At 37.2% G+C, this 21,581-nt stretch overlaps 1 protein-coding gene and 1 non-coding gene across 2 annotated transcripts; one reads left to right on the top strand and one right to left on the bottom strand.

Moving 5' to 3' along the window:
- Positions 1 to 338: 338 nt before the first annotated feature.
- On the bottom strand, positions 339 to 4,736 carry LOC112779841 (uncharacterized). Its single transcript, XM_025824195.3, has 6 exons — positions 4,604 to 4,736; positions 3,881 to 4,207; positions 2,395 to 2,887; positions 1,985 to 2,149; positions 1,392 to 1,831; positions 339 to 1,297 (listed from the first exon to the last, which is right to left on the bottom strand). The coding sequence occupies exons 2-6, from the start codon at positions 4,199 to 4,201 to the stop codon at positions 680 to 682; spliced, it is 2,037 nt and encodes a 678-aa protein (XP_025679980.1). The 5' UTR covers positions 4,202 to 4,207; positions 4,604 to 4,736; the 3' UTR covers positions 339 to 679.
- Positions 4,737 to 21,076: 16,340 nt separating this feature from the next.
- Positions 21,077 to 21,184, top strand: LOC112781738 (small nucleolar RNA R71). The gene has a single exon (XR_003192497.1). It is a non-coding gene; the product is annotated as a small nucleolar RNA R71 (small nucleolar RNA).
- The last annotated feature ends 397 nt before the right edge of the window (positions 21,185 to 21,581 follow it).

Here is a 21,581-nt window from a genome sequence, read left to right as displayed (position 1 = left end):
AGTCGTAATTTAGATTAATTTTCAGTCATCTGCAGTTTTATGTATGGCTTTCGAGTAATCATTGTGAAATTGCTAATTACTTTTGCTTATGTTGCAACACGTTCGTTCATTATTAGTGATACTAATTAGAATATGATTACATAATTTTTGTGCTCAGATGATGTGGTTGGGAGACGAGGTAATGTAAAAGTCGAATGTTCTGCAAACTCTGACATGAGAACATTATGATCGGCTACCTCATTTCGAATAAGAAGCCATAAAATCTAATTATTAAATACTTTAACAATATTAAATCTGTAAATATATACAAATTAAAATATAAATATTCATATAGCATACTAGCACCAAAAACAAATTAATTCATATAACATTAGCTTGTACATCAAGTGCAACTGTATAATTGCTATATGTAATACGGTGCATTGTTCATCAAAACAACAAAATCTGAAAGTAGGTATCAAAGCATAATTTCACTATAAAAAAAACATAAGACACCGCATATGACATAAGCATAATGATAAATGATTTGTCCATGTTTATGGCATCAAATTACAACTTGGTCAACATGCAAAAGAAAAATTCAAATTTAACTATGCTCAAACTGGTAGCTCTCTGCTCTCTGCTCTTTAATTGAAGGACTTGGATCAGTATGAGAAGAAGCAGGCTGGTAGGCAGTGAATTATCGAGTGAGCCAGTGCTTATTAGCATTCCTATCAAAGATGCTTGGCCCGAAGGTTGACATTGTGATCTCCACAAAAAGTGGAAACTGCAACCAAATGAAGGAAGCAATTGGAACACAAGCAAGAAAACTTAAAGGTATAACAATCCATGCTTTCCCGTGAAGCACAACAAAGAGCGCCGCAGAAAATGCTACCAACATGGATGCCATGGAGATAAATAAAGTCAGAAGGCCTGTGATAAGCTTCACAGGTAATGCCTTGAGAAAATCATCTTCAGCATAACGGGAAGTGAGAATGCCTAAGAACATGATTATGGAAGTTGAAGAAGAAAAGAGCGATATTGCATCAGATAATACAAACACCACAAATGCCTTTTTCTTTGAGAAAATAGGGTAACCTGTGATCTGGTCATTACCACCTGGAACTGTAAATGCAGCCGCAAAAACCACCGTGGCTACAAGAGCAGCTACAAGACTAAATGAAGTGGCTGTTCCTTTCATCCATTTCTCACCTTGTTTCACCAAATCTTTGTGTTCCTCTGTAAACAATTGTCGAGCAGTTTTCTTGTCGTTGTTTAGAGATTGCTTTCTTAGAGCTGGCGTGATACTCTCCACTTCCTGAACGCGTGAGCAACCAATTAATAACCACCACATACATGTAATATATTATATAACTAACTAACTAACTAACTTTTATTGATTGAGTACCGACCTTAAACCACTGCAATTCTCTTTGCATTTGTAAAGCAGCACCAGAGATATCATGAAGCTGTGCGCTCGGAGCTAACAGTCCTGCCATGTGAAGCAGAGTGTCACCATTCCAGTCATTCATCTCCGCAAGTGCATTTTTCCAAACCGTACCGTGAATAAGATCAAAAACACTGGCTTGGCGATATTCAACACCAACAAATATAGCGTTTCTCGGATTTTCGTCTGGCCATCCCCAGAAGAGTTGTGGGTTCTCCTTTGTCACTTCCTTGATAAACTCTGGGATCCCCATTTTGGCAGCTTGAATAACTGCGAGATGTGCTCGACTATTTTCAAGTTCTGCTATATTTAATTTGAATAGCTCTTTACATGCAATCTCTAGAAGCTCACGAGGGTGCTTATAGGTTAACTTTGATTTATCAACCTTGCATATATTCCGTCTTCCTATAATTACAGATTGAGAGAGAAGTCAGTCCCACCAGCACAACAAAGGTTCAAAACTTACTAATTTTAAATCCATAAGGACGATTGAGAATAGCAAATACAATTATATAAAGTACGTCGTAATGTTTAACTAAGGGTAGTTATTATACTCACTTCTAAAGATCCATCTTTCCCAGAACGTGAGTTGACGCCCACTAGGAAAGGCAGAAGGTACACTTGCCAAAGCCTCCAAAAGAGTTGATTCACGCCCACGATGGCTTGCTGGTAACGGTATTACTGCTAACTTTGGGCAATAACGCAACAATTCTAGAGCCTTATCTGTTGTGCAAGGATAAAAAATTAGAAAACAATATATTATTATGTACTAATATTTTTTTATCAACTTTCTCATTTTAAAAAATTTTTTGGCCAACACTTAGTTATCAATTTATTTTTATTAATTGATGTTCAGAAAAAAAAAACCCAAAATAAATAAAAATTAATGGCCCTGGATTTTTCTTTACGTCAAATATGGGCTTACAGTTATTTAATTGAAAATAGAATTCCTAGATAGATGCTAATACCTAACAATATCTGAGAATAATAGCACATGATGAGAATTCTAACCCCATTAGATCCCTTTTCAGGTGTTAATTCTTCCCATGGTGTGACTGAAAAAAGATAAGCAGCCATTTCCTTGTTACCAACGCTAAGAGCACGTGTGAGGGGAATCCAACCAGTGTTTGAAGGAATAGTAAGTAATTCCCTGTTGCCTTTTTCCACAAGGCATTTTACCAGCTGGACGTCTTTACCGTAAGTAGCTTCATGAAGAGCCGTGAGTCCTCTATTGTCTCTCAGTTTAACGTTGTCTGCTGACATTAACTGCAACAGTTGCTCCACGATGTGGCGGTGCCCGAATAGAGCTGCAACGTGAAGAGCTCTCTTACCCTCGTGCGAAATTCTCGCGGTCAATGCTCCCTCATGCCCGTTAAGAAATTCACGAGTGCCGTCCCAATCACCAGTGCGCAATGCTGCATATAATCGTGCGTATTCTGGATTGTAATCCGTCCTCACTTCCTGTTTCAATTGAATCATAATCCGCATTATTTTCAGCAACTATAATATATACTTGATCTTCATATATATTATGCTTGCTCCAACAATTCCACCGCAAAGGTAATAAAGATTGACTTGTGTTTGATTGTATTATTCGAACTTTTATGATTCTTATGTTTAATATTAACAAGTTTTCAGGACTATTTCACATGTTGGGTGTAAATAGGGTAAGGTTGGAATTAAAAAAAAATGATAAAGCATATTTTTTGTCATTAACAATTTGTAATTTTTTTAAAAATACCTTTAATATTTAATTTCATTTAACTTTTTTATTTGTGTCAAAACTATCTTTTAAAACTTTTTAATTTTGTCTCCAGCATTTTATATAGAATTAGTGTCCATGAGTAATTTTGACGCAAATAAAAAATATCATGGACAAAATTAAATACAACTAAACTAATCGTTAAGACTATTTTTTACAAAAAATCACAAACATTTAGGACAAATCCTCGCAAAGGAAAATTCTTTGTCGTGCTCTGTTCTCCATTCATGGGATGGACAAAAGATTTTAGTTTCTGTACTCTGAAGACAATGCAAAAACATTTTTAACCTTTTGTAGTTGCCTATCTCCTGTCTTCAGATAAAATCCAAAGGGACCCTAAATACTGATTTTTCATCTCTTGCTTATGTTTGGACTGAAATGTATGTCCCTTCGACAAGCTTTCAGTTCTATTAATTCTCTGCTCATCATGTGCTTCTAAGCACAGTTCAATAGCAGTGAATATGGATACAAATTTAGCCTAAAGAAGTAACATGTTATTCAACAATATGCTTGTTAGTCGTTAGAGACTGTATCTGCATATAAGTTCATCTAGTTTGTAGATCCTAATATTTTAGCAGAGAAACCTTTAACAGAATCCGCACTAAACATTTAAAAAAAAAAAAAAGAAAATACATGTTCATATTCATATATATAAAATCTTTTTTCACAGTTTAGAGTTTATTGAGTTTCACCTTTGTGCGATGATACCCAAGCTGCAATGTGTCCCAGGCTTCCTTGGCTGTAGTGGCATTCATAATGGTTGGAAAAACTTTATCTGAGACTACAGATTGGATGGTGAAGAGAGCCTTTGCATCTTTAGAGGAATTTTCTCTCAAAGTTTGTTGTTGCCCATCATTTAATTGTGCGTTCGCTACTGGAACTTCAAAACCATTGTCCACAATTTCCCACAATTCATTTGCCACTAGGAAGCGTCTCATTTTAATTTTCCAGAAATCATACTTGTCCCCAGAAAATTTTGGTGCGGCAGATAAGGAAAGACTAGTGCAAGTCATCGTCACCTTGAAGAAATTATCAATGGAGCTTTAATACCAAGTGTTCATATTCAGCAACAATAAAATACAGTTTTGCTAGTATTAGTGCTGAAAAAAAAAATGCAGCAAAAAAAAATAGAACATCAAGCAAAAGGTTGCATAACATACACAACACATAGAGAGTGCATAATTGAGAAAGTGAGATTTTTTTTTTTCAGTTCGGATATTTATCGTTAATTATAGTGACTAATTCTTTTTGTTGATAAATATTTTAATAAATAAAATAGTTGGCCTAAAATTTTGAAGTGTCTGAGTAAAGATTAAAGAAGATCAAAGTGGGATTGATTAAAGCAGAACAAGAAAACTTTATTTGAGAAAGTGAGATTGAGTGAAACAGAACAAGAACTTGTTGTCAATCAATACCTTGTATTACAGTGGCAGCATAAAGATGTAGGAACTCAGCACTGTCTTTCTGAGTCAACGCTGGCAGCAAATAGATGTATGAAGGAACTCACCAATCAGCAGTCCATATTACCAGGCATGTTAGGTTTGTCCAGTATTTTTGCATAATAAGTTGGATCAACATTAATAAAAAAATGCAATCAAATAAGAGCCGTTAGATCTATATTATTTTCACCCAATCATCAATTTATTTGTGTATCAAATTATCAATTTTTTTTTTTGAGAAAATGGGGCTAATGTCCAAAAAGACTAAAATACAAACTAAACGAGATAAGAAAACCCTCTAACATCATCAGAAAAAGATAAATGTAATTCAAACTCTAAAGTTAAATTTTTATGCGCTAGACAATTTGCATATATATTGCCTTCTCTATAGATATTTACAAAATAAATCTCCCAGTCCTTTTCTCACCATTGTTGGATACTTCTAAAAAAAACGTTGGAATGATTGGCTAAATTTTTATTTCCATTCAAACTTGCGATCACTGCTCTGGAATCACACTTAACAGTTATTCTTCTTAAACCCAAAGTCTAAGCTATTTTGAGTGCCTGATGAATGCCCCAAAGTTTTGCCTTATATGCTGTGCAGTCCCCAATATAATAGAAAAATTTCCTTATCCATCTGCCTTCATGATTTCTGATGAGTCCCCCGTATCCAGATTTCTTTGATTCATTATGTCTTGAACCATGAGTGTTTAGTATCACCTAATTTTAGATAGGAGGGTTCCACTTTATATGTTTTTCCTCCTTTTATCTGAAAATGTTCTATGTTCTATTTCCTTCTCTTTTCAAACGCTTCATTTATCTTCGTTATTTTTTTCAAGATCTCTCAGTGAGGTTGGGGTGGTCTTTCATAACCTTGTTCATGTATTTTTCTATTCTTCCAATTTCACATTTTTCAAGTTGCTGTGATGTAAGTGTCCATCCAATTGTTGCATTCGTCTCTATCGAGTTGTTCTTTTAAATTCATCTCAACCCATTTTTCGATATTGGCTTCAAAAAAATATTGCATGCATCTTGGATTGATAAGTGTAATCCAAATTAGGGTTATTTTCCTATAATCTCTCATAGCATGCATAACATCCTCTTCCTGGTATGGGTAAAATGCACAATCTCCTCGTCCACCAAACAGTTTTCCCTTCTTCTGGTTTGTGAGGATGCAGTCGTGCAAAAGCCTCTACATAAAAGTCTTAGTTTTTTGGGGTCCCTTCCATTTTCACATAGTGGTCCAGACAGTGGTTATGGGTTGCATCCATTTCGCTAGGGCTTTGAAGATGGCGGCTATGGAGAACGCTCCATCATCTGAATGGATCTAACCTTGTCGATCATCTCCGTTGATGATTTTCGGAGGAGGGAGAGAAACAATTTTCGCACACACATCTTCAGGAAGGTACGTTTTAAGTTTCGTCACGTTTCACTCTCCTCTTTTATCACTCCAATCTCTCACGACGCTTTCCTCATCTACATCAATTTGGGGGGAAAATTTTTGTAGGATTCCAGCCCCCTTCGACCTAGTTGTCATGCCAAAACTTCGTTGCTGCTCCATTTCCAACAAAAGAGATGGTATGATTGTGGAATTTTGGCCAAATTTTGACGAGCTACTTCCATAGGTTAGAATATGATTTTCTAGTTGAAGGTATAGCAGTGAATGTGTTTCCATTGTTGTATTTTTTACTGAGAATATGAGCCCATAAGGCATCTAGGTCTTCTTTTAGTTGTCAAATGGCTTGTATAAGAAAGCCTCGTTCATTAACTCCAAGTTCCTAAATCCTAAGCCTCCATCATGTTTTGGTAAATGATAAACTCCATTGTATTGTCATAAATTGTGCTAAAAAGCATAGAGTTTTATCAACTTTTTTGTATAATTTTGGGCAATTAAATGAGTTTTTTAAATATTGCTTCTGATGAAGTTGTGTGTGAAAAATATATTTTTTTGTGCTCCTAATCATTAATTTTTATGCCATTCAATGCCATGATTAAATTTATTTAAGTGTTTTAGGGTTACTGTGTATTAATGGTTTCAAATGATTGAAAAGAATGGAGCAACGAAACGAATTAGGAAAGCGATTCGGGTGATAATTCACATGAGCGGACATCTCTCGCATAAGCGAGCAATTTGCACAGGTGGCCTTTCCACGCGTGAGCGAGTTACTTGCACAAGACATACTTCCTTGCATACGCGAAATCCTCGCGTGCGCGAACTTTTTCCGCGTGTGTGAGACGGGACCACGTGCTTTGTTTAATGAAACACATGCATATTTATTTTTGGACCACAAAAAGGCCCAAAGCTCAAAAGTATTTAAGTGAAAAATGCAATGAGTTTGAGAGTAGGTAGTCTTAGTTTTAGTTTTATTATGATGTTTTGATAAATTCTAGAGAGAGAAGCTCCAACTTCTCTCTAGAATTCCTAGGATTTTACTTAGTTTTCTCTCTAATTTTAGTTTTTAATCTTGTTTTAGTTTAATTTTAATTACATTTTCTTGTTCTACTACCTTAGTTTATTAACTTTTTCTTATTTGATCTTGTTTATATCATTTTAGCTTATGAACTCTTGTTGAATTTGAATTTTCCTTTAATAAATTTGATATTTATGTTTTCTTATTGTTTATTGGAGTTGCTATTATTACTTTCTTGCATTGGATAGTTGTAGATTTTATTAATTCATGCAATTTATGATGCCTTTTTTTTATACCTACCAAGTGTTTGATAAAATATCTCTTTTAGTTTTAGAGTAGAATTTTGCATTCTTGGCTTAGGTTAGTAACTTGGGTGACCTGAGTTACTAATGTATAAGTTGATTGATAATTTAGAGATTTTAATTAATCTTGTTTTCGTTGGCGATAATCTTTTGCTAATTCAATTAGTAAGTTGATTAGGACTTATGAATTAGGATTAATTAATCCCGGTTGACTTTTCTCCCCATTTAGAGGTTGACAAATTAGGTTTGCTCTTTGCAATTATCATGTTGTGGTTAGTGACAAGGATAGTGATCCTTAACCATAAACCCTTGCCAAGATCTTTCTTAGTTAATTTCCTTAATTATCTTAGTTTAATTCCCTTTGCCATTTAGTTATTACTTGCTCATTTAATTTTTTGCTATTTATATTTTTGTTTATTGCAATCAAAATCTCTGATCTCTCATAGCCAACGATGAGTACTCGATTGCAATTCCTAGGGAGAACGACCCAAGATTAAATTCCCGGTTATTGATTTGAAACTTTGTGACGTTTTAACTAAACTTTGAAGAATGTTGAATTCCAGTTTAGAGCTACAACGAAACTTGAGCTTTATAATTTGTGAATTTCTAAACCAGTGTTTAGCCCTTATCAATAAACATAGGGTTTTCCAACTAATGGCATGCAGTCTTCTTTTATCTTTTGTGTCTCCCCATATGAAATTTCTCTGTGCCTTCTCTATCTCTTTGCAAATAGCTTTGGAAACTCTATCGTGTTGCATGTCAAAATGAATGTCAGGACTTATGACGGCTTGGGCTAGCGTAACTCTGTCGGAAAAAGATAATACTTTACTCTTCCAACCTTCCAACTTGCCATTAATTCTTTCCAAGACCACGTTGAAATCGTCTTTTCCTTTTCTGTTGTTGTTGAGCATTGCTCCTAGGTATCTTCCCAGAGTCTTGTTCTCTTTAAACTCAGAGTTTTTCAAAATCTTTAATATGGTTGATGTTGGAGTATTCTTAAAAATCACAATAGATGATTTATTGTTATCAATCTGCAGCCCAGCTGCCTCACAAAAGTCCTTTGATGTTTTCCATTTGTTGTGTTATTGCTTTCGCGAAAAAGAGTAAATCATCAGCGAACATTAGATGGAGCAGTTGTGTCCCATTTTTTCCAAATTCAAACGGGTTCTATTTACCATCAATCATATTCCTTTCAATAAGTTGGAATAATTTATCCATGAAAATAAAAAATAGGTAAGGAGATAGAGGGTTTCCTTGCCTAATGTCTCTTGTAGGGATAAAATTATCTATTTTACTACCATTCCATAACACGTAGTTGACCGTAATGACCCCTTTCATGATGATGTTGACCAACCATTGGGGAAATCCAAATTCTTTAAGTCTATGATTCATGAAACTCCACCTAACCCTATTGTAGGCCCTCTCAAAATCAATTTTTATTGCCATATAGCATTTTCTACCTCTAATCCTTTTCATTGAATGCATGATGTAACACCCTACCACATGGAGCTTTACACTTAAGACATAAATCAGAGGTGGTGAGGTATTACGACTTCTAAAACAAAAGATGTATATAAGTATAATTGAAATAAATTGTAACTAGAAGCCTTGAAAAAGAAGCTAAGCAAAAGCATCACAGAAGATCACATCACTCACGTCCGGTTAAGTGTAAAACGGATAAACAAGGTCGAAAAAAAGGATAAACATATATAAAGATTAGAGTTCCAAAAGGTATAAATATTACACTCCAAACTAGACCTGTGAAGCTAAGGCCAGCCAGAGTTTACATACATACAGTTTACATATATATATATATATATATATACCCAAAAGAATGCCAGAAAACAAAGTACAAAATCTGTTTCTCCAAGTCAACCTCTAAGAGGGACAAACATACAAGTTATATACAGAAGAGAACTTAACTACATATATACAATCTAAACACAAAAAGTAAAGGCCCAAAACATAGTTCTTCGCTCCCAAAGGATCTCCAGAATGCTCAGCGAGGTGCCTCTCAACCTGCATCTAAAAAATAACAAAATATGTATGGAATGAGAATCGAGGGTTCTCAACATGGTAAAGGTGCCCACATAGATAATATATAAGGTCGCAGAAAATCCAAAGACATTCCTAGAACTTTGACAACTTAGATCAAACTTAAAGTTTATACCAAACCAGAAATCTCGATAATCTATCTAAGGAATTCCAGTTCTAAGCTAATTATTCACTTTCTGTCTCCTTCAAACTTCCCAACCACCATGCATAGAACAACCTTCATCACGCCTCCACCACATGAGGGCTCTCTCAGAATACAAACACATACAAAACAGACAAAGAAAACACAGGTATAGATAGCAGTTACAACAACAGATCAGATAACAGTTAACCACAGTTAAGCAATTAGACAAGCTAAAATGAAGGCAAACTCATACAAAACACACAAATGCATATGATGAATGCCTAATCTTACTGGCCGTGAACTCACGTGTCGGTTAAACTTTCAGAACCCAACATATTCGGTAGCTAACCCGGATATGGTCTCTAGGTTGCGCATCCCCAGGAGAATCATAAACAAAGGAGAGTACCTTTCCACTTTCTCTTGAAGGTATCACGAAGGAGTGTGCCTTTCCACTTTGCAACTAGAGAAAAATGTGGGAAAAATAATATGAAAGAGTGTGCCTTTTCACCTTTCCCACATCCATTACGCACTGAGCAAGTAGGACTATGCCACCATTCTTGACAAGAAATCAATAAACTTTCCATTCACAGTCACAAATCAAACCTCATCATTCTTAATCATGTCTCATTCATCACATTTAATATCTCATCAAGCTAATCATTCACTTTTCAAATCTCCTTCAATACCAATTCTACCTTTCTTAACATACTTACCATTACTCTGTAGCCTAAAACCTAGTTATTAGACCTTAAACAAGGCTTTTAGAGGTTTGAAAAAGCTAGAGAAATTATTGATAGTTCAAAAATTATGAATTTTCAACAAAATAGTGGTTACGAAAGTTTACAAGCTTACTAGGAAGGTCAAACGATTAAAAATAGCGTTTTAGTGCAAACCAGGGCATCATGCATATGCATCATTGCTGTGCGTACGCACTCACCAGACGAGCTTCCCTTCGTGTGCGTGCGCACACCCCTCGTGCATACGCATGAGCTTCCCCACATGCTCTGGTCTATGCGTACGCATACATACCAGAGTTTCTGGTTTTCAGAAATTCCTACATAATTTAATTTTATAACCTAAACTTCAAATGCTCATAACTTTTTTGTTAAGAATCATTTTTAATCTGTTCTTTGAACGTTATAAACTTCATGAACCCAATTTTCATTTAAGACAAGTTTTACAAAATTTGAAGGTCTGAAAGCTAAGTTATGACCCACCAAAATTGGTCAAAAATCAATTTTTACCAAAGTTTACAAACCTCACACTTCCCAAAATCCTCAAAACTAACAAAACCATTCATAACCAAAAGCAACCTCAACATTTACATATACTACCAAATACTAGTATCCTAATTATTAATCCTTCAACCCCCCTAGATTGTAAGCTTTCATGTTCAACCCATCATCAACAAATCCAATACACATCACATATATACACATTAATTCCATCATACTTATCATACCTCACACATATATATACATTTTATCTACATTACTCATCACATTCACATATATATACAACCCATCACATCCAACAATTCAAAGCATTCAAGATTATCCTATGGCATCCAACCTAAGTTTTCACGCAACATTATACATTAGCTACGAGAAACTAAAATCATACCTTGGCCGATTCTTCCTTATGCCCAAAACACCTCAAACCTTCTCCTCCATGATCTCCAAGTCTCCAATTATCAAATCAACAAGCTTAACCACCAGAATTTTGTTTCAAACCACCAATTTGACTCCAAATCAACATGAAACTTAATCTAATGTATACTGTTGAGTTTGAAAAACTTCAAATTATTGTGATGATCAAACATTGTTAAAAATATTATTTATAAAATTGTTAATTTAATTTTTAGTTAATTACCAATTGGTTGTTTAACAAGTTTGTTGAAGTGTGCAGATTTTGGTATTGGGCAAAAAGAAAATTAAGCCCAACAAAGGTCAGCCTTTGCAAAAATAAAGTTCAAGCAAAGTGGCTGTGAATTATTTTGATACTAAGCTAATGCTTATTGGGCCAGAGAAATAAAGAGAGCCCAAAACAATTTCCTTTTGGTCTAACATTGGGTTAGTCCGAATTGAAAGAAGAAAGAATGACATGGAACATGATTGAGTTCGGTTACCCACTCCCCTCTTTGAATGGAATTCAAAGTTAATTAAATGGATTTAATTACATTGGTAACAGGAAAGAGAAAGTTGAAATTGATTTGATTGCTTTTAATGAGTTACACGTTACTATGCATAGGGAGTGGAAAAATTAACTCATTTTAATTTCATTCATCATTTACATTGAAAGCTTTTCTCTCTTTTCTCTCCTCTCTCTTTCGGTCATGTCTAGTAGGAAAAGAGGATTGAAGCAAGCTATCAGAGAAAATCACAGAGAAGCTATGAACAAGCAAGAGGCTAAGGTGATGATGGCCTTAACAAAAAGAAGATCCATGGTATGGCGTGGCTGAGATCTTTTCCACTTAAGGCAAGATGTGGTGAAGAAGCCTCAAGATCTCCATACCTAGAAATGGTAGCAATCCATTTCGGTCAGAGAAGAAGATCCATGTGGTATGGCTCATTTCTACTTTTTGTTCATCCATCACAGAAGGTAGCTACTGTAGCTACATGGAGGAGAAAGCAGAAGTGGAGCAGATGGAGCTATCAAGGATCAAGTGTTCATTAAGGGTCACAAATCCTTCTTGGGGACCAAGTCAAGATGGAAGGCTCAGATTGATGAAGCTCGAAGAAAAGGGATGAGAGAGAGGTAATTGCATGTAGGTTTTGCTTTCGGTTCCCTCTCTCTTCTCTCTGTCCAAACCGGATTTGGTGTTGAAGAAGAAGAAGTTGGCTTGGTTGAACCGTTTCAACCTTGGAAGCTTCCCCTTCTATAATAAGGGTGAATGGCCAAGGCTTGAGACAAGGAGAGTAAGCACAGAGTTTTCATAGCTACCTTAAGCTAACAGAAGTTCTTCTCCTTTAATGTTTCATTTTGTATTTTCTTTAGTTTTGTCTGTCTGAGTCTCATGGTGAAAAAGACAAACAGTGTGAGGTTTGTAAGAAAAAGCTAGTGAGTGGAAAAAGGCAGAGTGTACAAAATTAAAGAAAAATCCATAGGTGTCTTAGAGGTCCTTTGTACATCTATGAGTTGTGTATCATGATTCTGTGGGAATCTCCTTGCAAGTTGGGTTAGCACTTAGCAGTTGAAAGCTTGGTAGTGACTAAGTCAAGTTCAGAATTGGGGATAGATTCTGAACTTGTCCCGGATAGGAAGGGTAGTTCCTAGAGAGAATTGGTATCTGTAATCTGTTTGATTATAGTGAAATTCCATCATTGTTGTGATGGAGATTGGACGTAGGCTGCATTGCACTTAGGAGCTGAATCAGGATACTTCTTGGTGTGATTCTCTTTTTCTCTTCTACTCCATTTCAGTTTCTGTTGCTAAGGAGACAAAATTGAAAATATCTCCTGATTGGGTATGAGACAAAAAGAAAATGTCTCGTATCTGATTATGAGACAAAATGCAGAAAAATCTCCTGAAACTAATTTAAAAGGCAGCAAGTTTTACTCAGCAAAAAGTGGCTAAGATTTAACCCCCCTTCTCTTAGCAACTGATTACCATCAATTGGTATCAGAGCTTGGTCTCAAAGAGATCAAGCTTTGCAGCTTGGAGAAATGATCCTGATGGTAGATAACAGCGGCTCAAACCTGGTGGCCTACGCTCTGACAGAAGGGCAGTCAAACAATAGACCTCCACTCTTTAATGGAAAGAACTACACTTATTGGAAGGAAAAAATGAAGATTTGTGTCCAATCAGTAGATTACAGACTCTGGAAGATAATTCTAGAAGGTCCTCAATTTCCAACAACTACAGGAGCTGATGGTGTGGTCTCTCTTAAGGGTGAAGCCAGCTGGACAGAAGAAGACAGTAAAAAGGTGGAGCTCAACGCCAAAGCTATCAAATTGCTCAACTGTGCGATCAGCTTCGAAGAATACCGACGGGTATCAAGATGCACAACGGTAAAGAAAATCTGGGACAAACTTCAAATCACTCATGAAGGCACAACCCTAGTGAAGAAGACCAGAATAGACATGCTGAATAGAGAATACGAAATGTTCTCAATGAAGGAAAGAGAATCGATAGATGAACTGTTTGAAAGGTTCAACATCATCATCAATGGCTTGGATGCTATGGGGATCACATATCCTAAATCTGTGCTTGTGAGGAGAATTTTGAGAAGTCTCACAAAAGAGTGGAAAACTAAGGCAATAGTAATTTCTGAGAGTAGTGGCCTTGATTCTATGGCTTATGATGATTTGAGAGGAAATTTACTTGATTTTGAAAACACATATTTGAAAAAAGATTCAAAAAGGAAAAGAATAGCCCTCAAATCTATTACTAACCCTCTGGATGATGAATCCAGTGATAACTCATCTAAAAATGATTTTGTTTTGTTTGCTAAAAAATTCAGGAGAATGGTGAAGCTAAAGGAGAAAAACAAAGGAAGCAGCTCAAGGAAGAAGGATCTCAGCAAAGTGATCTGCTACAACTACAAAGAAGCTAGGCACTTCAAATCTAATTGCCCAAAACTAAAGAAGGAGGAGAAGCCGAAAAAGAGAAAGAAGACGGGACTCATGGCTTCTTGGGAAGACTTGAAAAATGACTCTGATGAAGATGAAGAATCAGAAACCAAGTCTCAAACCTGCCTTATGGCCGATCACGTAGAGTAGGTAGTTTTTTATAACCCTGACACTGAAGATCTTCATCTCATGATTGACCATCTTTCTGAAAAAATCAAATGCTTCCTGAATGAAAACCAATATCTTGAGTCTCAAATTGCTATTTTAAAAGCTGAAAATGGTTTTCTCAAGGATAAATTAAGGGAGCTGAAACTGCTGTTGAACTTGTTGAAGAAAACAAGCAGTTAAAATATAACCTTAAAAGCTGTGAATACCACCATTCTGTGACTGCAAATCTGAATTATTTTGAAGAAAATGAGTGGCTGCATAAAGAGATAAAAAGGCTTAAGGAAGACTTAGCCAACTTTGCACAAAGTTTAGAAAATTTAAATCAACTCTTGGCTAGTCAAAAACCTCTTTATGATAAAGCTGGTTTGGATTTTCATAAAACTACAAAATCTGTTGAAAAACCTTATTTTACAAACATGGAGTCATCTTCAAATGATGTGAGGTTTCAAAACCCAACAAGATTTGTGAAAATAGCAACTCATAGATTTTGCAGATTTTGCAATCGGAATGGTCACTTTCCTATTCAATGTTTCTTTAGTAAAAGAATGATTGGAAATAAAGTCTGTAAAATTGTTTGTGATTACAATGGATTGGGACAAAGGAGATGGTTTGACGTCAAAGGATCCAAAAAGATTTGGATACCTAAGGTCACTTGAGCTTATTTTGTAGGTTTGCCTAGCATCCAAGCGAAAGGACAATATGTGATATATGGATAGTGGATGTTCTAGGCATATGACCGGAAAGGCAACCTTCTTCATTAAGCTTGATGAATATGATGGAGGGTTTGTCACTTTCGGTGATAATGAAAAAGAAAAAATAGTGGCCATTGGAAAAGTTGGTAAAATTTTCTCTTCTTTCATAAATGATGTTCTACTTGTTGATGGTTTGAAACACAATTTACTAAGCATTAGCCAATTATGTGATCTTGGTTATGAAGTTATTTTTAGAAAATTGGATTGCTTAGTTATTTGTGAAAAATCTGGTGAGATATTGTTTGAAGCCAAAAGATGTAATAATGTGTATGGATTGACTCTTGAGGATTTAAAAGATCAAAAAGTGACATGCTTTACATCACTTGAATCTGAAAAATGGCTTTCTGGTGCGCAGAAATTGTGATTACACTTTAATTATGTAAAATTCATCGCTCTTTTTTTCCCTGGTAATGGCGCCAAAAACATGATGCCAATACCATGGTTCACAACTTCGCACAACTAACCAGCAAGTGCACTGGGTCGTCCAAGTAATACCTTACGTGAGTAAGGGTCGAATCCCACGGAGATTGTTGGTATGAAGCAAGCTATGGTCACCTTGTAAATCTCAGTCAGGCGGATATCAAATAGTAATGGGGTTTTCGAAAATTAATTAATAAAAGAAGGGATAGAAATACTTATGTAAATCATTGGTGAGAATTTCAGATAAGCGCATAGAGATGCTTTCGTTCCTCTGAACCTCTGCTTTCCTGCTGTCTTCATCCAATCAGTCTTACTCCTTTCCATGGCTGGCTTCATGTAATGCATCACCATTGTCAATGGCTACTTTCGGTCTTCTCTCGGGAAAATGATCCAAATGCCCTGTCACGGCACGACTAATCGTCTGGAGGCATCACCCTTGTCAATGGTTACATCCTATCCTCTCAGTGAAAATGGTCAACGCACCCTGTCACGGCACAGCTATTCATCTGTCGGTTCTCGATCATGCTGGAATAGGATTTACTATCCTTTTGCGTCTGTCACTACGCCCAGCAATCACGAGTTTGAAGCTCGTCACAGTCATTCAATCATTGAATCCTACTCGGAATAACACAGACAAGGTTTAGACTTTCTGGATTCTCTTGAATGCCGCCATCATTCTAGCTTACACCACGAAGATTCCAATTAAGAGATCTAAGAGATACTCATTCAGTCTAATGTAGAACGGAAGTGGTTGTCAGGCACGCGTTCATAGGGAATGATGATGATTGTCACATTCATCACATTCAGGTTGAAGTGCGAATGAATATCTTAGAAGCGAAATAAGATGAATTGAATAGAAAACAGTAGTACTTTGCATTAATCTTCGAGGAACAGCAGAGCTCTACACCTTAATCTATGGAGTGTAGAAACTCTACCGTTAAAAATACACAAGTGATAATGGAGTTCATTGGTCTCGGCCCCAGAGGGGAACCGGAGTAACCAAGACTCTGAATACAATGATAAAAAGTTCTATTTATAATAAACTAGTCACTAGGGTTTACAGAAGTAAGTAATTGATGCATAAATCCACTTCCGGGGCCCACTTGGTGTGTGCTTGGGCTGAGTTTTAACTTTCCACGTGCAGAGGCCATTTGTGGAGTTGAACGCCAGGTTTTGATCCATTTCTGGTGTTCAACTCTGGTTCTTGATCCATTTCTGGCGCTGAACTCCAGAATTGGGCAGAGAGCTGGCGTTGAACGCCAGTTTACGTCATCTATCCTCGAGCAAAGTATGGACTATTATATATTTCTGGAAATCCCTGGATGTCTACTTTCCAACGCAATTGGAAGCGTGCCATTTTGAGTTCTGTAGCTCCAGAAAATCTACTTTGAGTTCAGGGAGGTCAGAATCCAACAGCATCAGCAGTCCTTCTTCAACCTCTGAATCTGATTTCTGCTCAAGTTCCTCAATTTCAGCCAGAAAATACCTGAAATCACAGAAAAACACACAAACTCCTAGTAAAGTCCAGAAATGTGAATTTAACATAAAAACTAATGAAAACATCCCTAAAAGTAACTAGATCCTACTAAAAACATACTAAAAACAATGTCAAAAAGCGTATAAATTATCCGCTCATCACAACACCAAACTTAAATTGTTGCTTGTCCCCAAGCAACTGAAAATCAAATAGGATAAAAAGAAGAGAATATACTATAAATTCCAAACTATCAATGAAACAGAGCTTCAATCATATGAGCGGGACTTATAGCTTTTTGCCTCTTGAATAGTTTTGGCATCTCACTTTATCCATTGAAGTTCAGAATGATTGGCATCTATAGGAACTCAGAGTTTAGATAGTGTTATTGACTCTCCTAGTTCAGTATGATGATTCTTGAACACAGCTATTTTATGAGTCTTGGCCGTGGCCCTAAGCACTTTGTTTTCCAGTATTACCACCGGATACATAAATGCCACAGACACATAATTGGGTGAACCTTTTCAGATTGTGACTCAGCTTTGCTAAAGTCCCCAATTAGAGGTGTCCAGGGTTCTTAAGCACACTCTTCTTTTGCTTTGGACCTTGAATTTAACCGCTCAGTCTCAAGTTTTTACTTGACACCTTCACGCCACAAGCACATGGTTAGGGACAGCTTGGTTTAGCCGCTTAGACCAGGATTTTATTCCTTTAGGTCCTCCTATCCACTGATGCTCAAATCCTTGGGATCCTCTTTATTTACCCTTGCCTTTTGGTTTTAAGGGTTATTGGCTTTTTGCTCTTGCCTCTTGGTTTTAAGAGCTTTGGCTTTTTCTGCTTGCTTTTTCTTTTTCTTTCTATTTTTTTTTCGCCTATTCTCTTTTTTTTTTTCTGCAAGCTTTGTTCTTTGCTGCTTTTTCTTGCTTCAAGAATCATTTTTATGATTTTTCAGATTATCAAATAACATGTCTCCTTGTCATCATTCTTTCAAGAGCCAACATATTTAACATTCTTAAACAACAACTTCAAAAGACATATGCACTGTTCAAGCATACATTCAGAAAACAAGAAGCATTGTCACCACATCAATATAATTAAACTAAGTTCAAGGATAAATTCAAAACTCATGTACTTCTTGTTCTTTTGAATTAAAACATTTTTCATTTAAGAGAGGTGATGGATTCATAGGACATTCATAACTTTAAGACATAGTTACTAACTACTAATGATCATGTAATGAAGACACAAACATAGATAAGCACATAACATAGAAAACGAAAAACAGAAGAAATAAGAACAAGGAATGAATCCACCTTAGTGATGGTGGCGTTTCCTTCTTGAGGAACCAATGATGTCCTTGAGCTCTTCTATGTCTCTTCCTTGTCTTTGTTGTTCCTCCCTCACTGCTTTTTGATCTTCTCTTATTTCATGAAGGATGATGGAGTGCTCTTGATGTTCCACCCTTAGTTGTCCCATATTGGAACTCAATTCTCCTAGGGAGGTGTTGATTTGCTCCCAATAGTTTTGTGGAGGAAAATGAATTTGAGGCATCTCTGGGATCTCTTGATGATGAGCTTCTTCATGTGCCTGTTGAGATCCATGAATGTGCTCTCTTGTTTGCTCCATCCTTTTCTTAGTGATGGGCTTGTGAGATGAATCTTTCCATCTCCCATGGCTCAGAGGTAGAAGCAATTGTCTTTCCTTTCCTCTTTCTTGAGGTTTCTCTGGCCTTAGGTGCCATTAATGGTTATGGAAAAACAAAAATGCTATGCTTTTACCACACCAAACTTAGAATGTTGCTCGCCCTCGAGCAAAAGAAGAAAGAATAGAAGAAGAAGAAGAAGAAGAAGAAGATATGGAGGAGATGGAGGGATGTGTGTATGGATGTAAGTGGTGAATGGAAAACAGAAGGGATGACCATGAATGGAGAGAGAGAGGGTGAGGTGGGTGGGGATCCTGTGGGGTCCACAGATCCTGAGGTGTTCAAGGATTTACACCCTTGCACCAAATTAGGCATGCAAAATACCCTTGCACGCAACTCTGGGCGTTCAGCGCCAGGTTGGTGCCCATTTTGGGTGTTCAACGCCCATTTGTTGGCCATTTCTGGCGTTGAACGCCAGAACCATGCCTGTTCTGGGCGTTCAGCGCCAGCTTTTCTCCAGGGTGCTATTCTGGCGTCCAGCGCCCAGATGCTGCCCATTTTGGGCGTTCAGCGCCCAGACACTGCCCATTTTGGGCGTTCAGCTCCAGAACCATGCTCTGTTCTGGCGCTGAACGCTAGACAGATGCTCCTCTAGGGTGTGATTTTTCTTCTGCTGTTTTTGATTCCGTTTTTAATTTTTTTGTTTATTTTGTGACTCCACATGATCATGAACCTATAAAGACATATAACTAAGAAAAATATAGTTAGATAAATAAAAATTGGGTTGCCTCCCAACAAGCGCTTCTTTAATGTCAATAGCTTGACAGTGGGCTCTCATGGAGCCTCACAGATGTTCAGAGCATTGTTGAAACTCCCCAACACCAAACTTAGAGTTTGGATATGGGAGTTCAATACCAAACTTAGAGTTTGGTTGTGGCCTCCCAACACCAAACTTAGAGTTTGACTGTGGGGGCTTTGTTTGACTCTGCTTTGAGAGAAGCTTCTTCTGCTTCCTCTCCATGGATGCAGAGAGAGATCCTTGAGTTGTAAACATAAGGTTGTCTTCATTCAATTGAAGGATCAATTCTCCTCTGTCCACATCAATCACAGCTCTTGCTGTGGCTAGGAAAGGTCTTCCTAGGATGATGGATTCATCCTCTTCCTTCCCAGTATCCAGGACTATGAAATCAGCAGGGATGTAAAGGCCTTCAACCTTTACTAACACGTCCTCTACTTGTCCATAAGCCTGTTTTCTGGAATTATCTGCCATCTCTAATGAGATTTTAGCAGCTTGCACCCCATAGATTCCCAGTTTCTCTATTACAGAGAGGGGCATGAAGTTTATCCCTGAACCAAGGTCACATAGAGCCTTAAAGATCATGGTGCCTATGGTACAAGGTATTATGAACTTTCCAGGATCTTGTCTCTTCTGAGGCAATGTCAGTTGATCCAGATCACTTAGTTCATTGGTGAACAAGGGAGGTTCATCTTCCCAAGTTTCAATACCAAATAATTTGGCATTCAGCTTCATGATTGCACCAAGAAACTTGGCAGTTTGCTCTTCAGTAACATCCTCATTCTCTTCAGAAGAGGAATACTCATCAGAGCTCATGAATGGCATAAGGAGGTTCAATGGAATCTCTATGGTCTCTAGATGAGTCTCAGATTCCTTAGGTTCCTCAGAGGGAAACTCCTTGTTGATCACTGGACGTCCCAGGAGGTCTTCCTCCTTGGGATTCACGTCCTCTCCTTCCCTTACAGGTTCGGCCATGGTGGTTATGTCAATGGCCTTGCACTCTCCTTTTGGGTTCTCTTCTGTATTGCTTGGGAGAGTACTAGGAGGGATTTCAGTGATCCTCTTACTCAGCTGGCCCACTTGTGCTTCCAAATTTCCAATGGAAGATCTTGTTTCATTCATGAAACTTACAGTGGCCTTGGACAGATCAGAGACTAAGTTTGCTAAGCTAGATGGATTCTGCTCAGAATTCTCTGTCTGTTGCTGAGTAGATGATGGAAAAGGCTTGCTATTGCTAAACCTACTTCTTCCACCATTATTAAAGCCTTGTTGAGGCTTTTGATCCTTCCATGAGAAATTTGGATGATTTCTCCATGATGGGTTATAGGTGTTTCCATAAGGTTCACCCATATAATTCACCTCTGCTATTGCAGGGTTCTCAGGATCATAAGCTTCTTTTTCAGAAGATGCCTCTTGAGTACTGTTGGATGCAGCTTGCATTCCATTCAGACTCTGAGAAATCATATTGACTTGCTGAGTCAATATTTTATTCTGAGCCAATATGGCATTCAGAGTATCAACTTCAAGAACTCCCTTCTTCATAGGCGTCCCATTACTCACAGGATTCCTCTCAGAAGTGTACATGAACTGGTTATTAGCAACCATGTCAATGAGTTCTTGAGCTTCTGCAGGCGTTTTCTTTAGGTGAATGGATCCACCTGCAAAAGTATCCAATGACATCTTTGATAACTCAGATAAACCATCATAGAATATATCCAGGATGGTCCATTCTGAAAGCATGTCAGAAGGACACTTTTTGGTCAGCTGCTTGTATCTTTCCCAAGCTTCATAGAGGGATTCACCTTCTTTCTGTCTGAAGGTTTGAACATCCGCTCTAAGCTTGCTCAGCTTTTGAGGAGGAAAGAACTTGGCTAAGAAAGCCGTGACCAGCTTATCCCAAGAGTTCAGGCTATCTTTGGGTTGAGAATCCAACCACACTCTAGCTCTGTCTCTTACAGCAAAAGGGAAAAGCATGAGCCTGTAGACTTCAGGATCTACTCCATTAGTCTTAACAGTATCACAGATCTGCAAGAATTCAATTAAGAACTGAAAAGGATCTTCAGATGGAAGTCCATGAAACTTGCAGTTCTGCTGCATCGGAGAAACTAGCTGAGGTTTCAGCTCAAAATTGTTTGCTCCAATGGTAGGAATGGAGATGCTTCTTCCATGTAAATTGGAATTAGGTGCAGTAAAGTCACCAAGCATTCTCCTTGCATTATTATTATTTTCGGCTGCCATC

This window comes from Arachis hypogaea, chromosome 19, assembly GCF_003086295.3.
Source record: "Arachis hypogaea cultivar Tifrunner chromosome 19, arahy.Tifrunner.gnm2.J5K5, whole genome shotgun sequence".
In the NCBI taxonomy this organism is placed as follows: Eukaryota; Viridiplantae; Streptophyta; class Magnoliopsida; order Fabales; family Fabaceae; genus Arachis; species Arachis hypogaea.
Note: the sequence above shows the minus strand (reverse complement) of the source record. Positions and strands in the feature narration are given on the sequence as shown.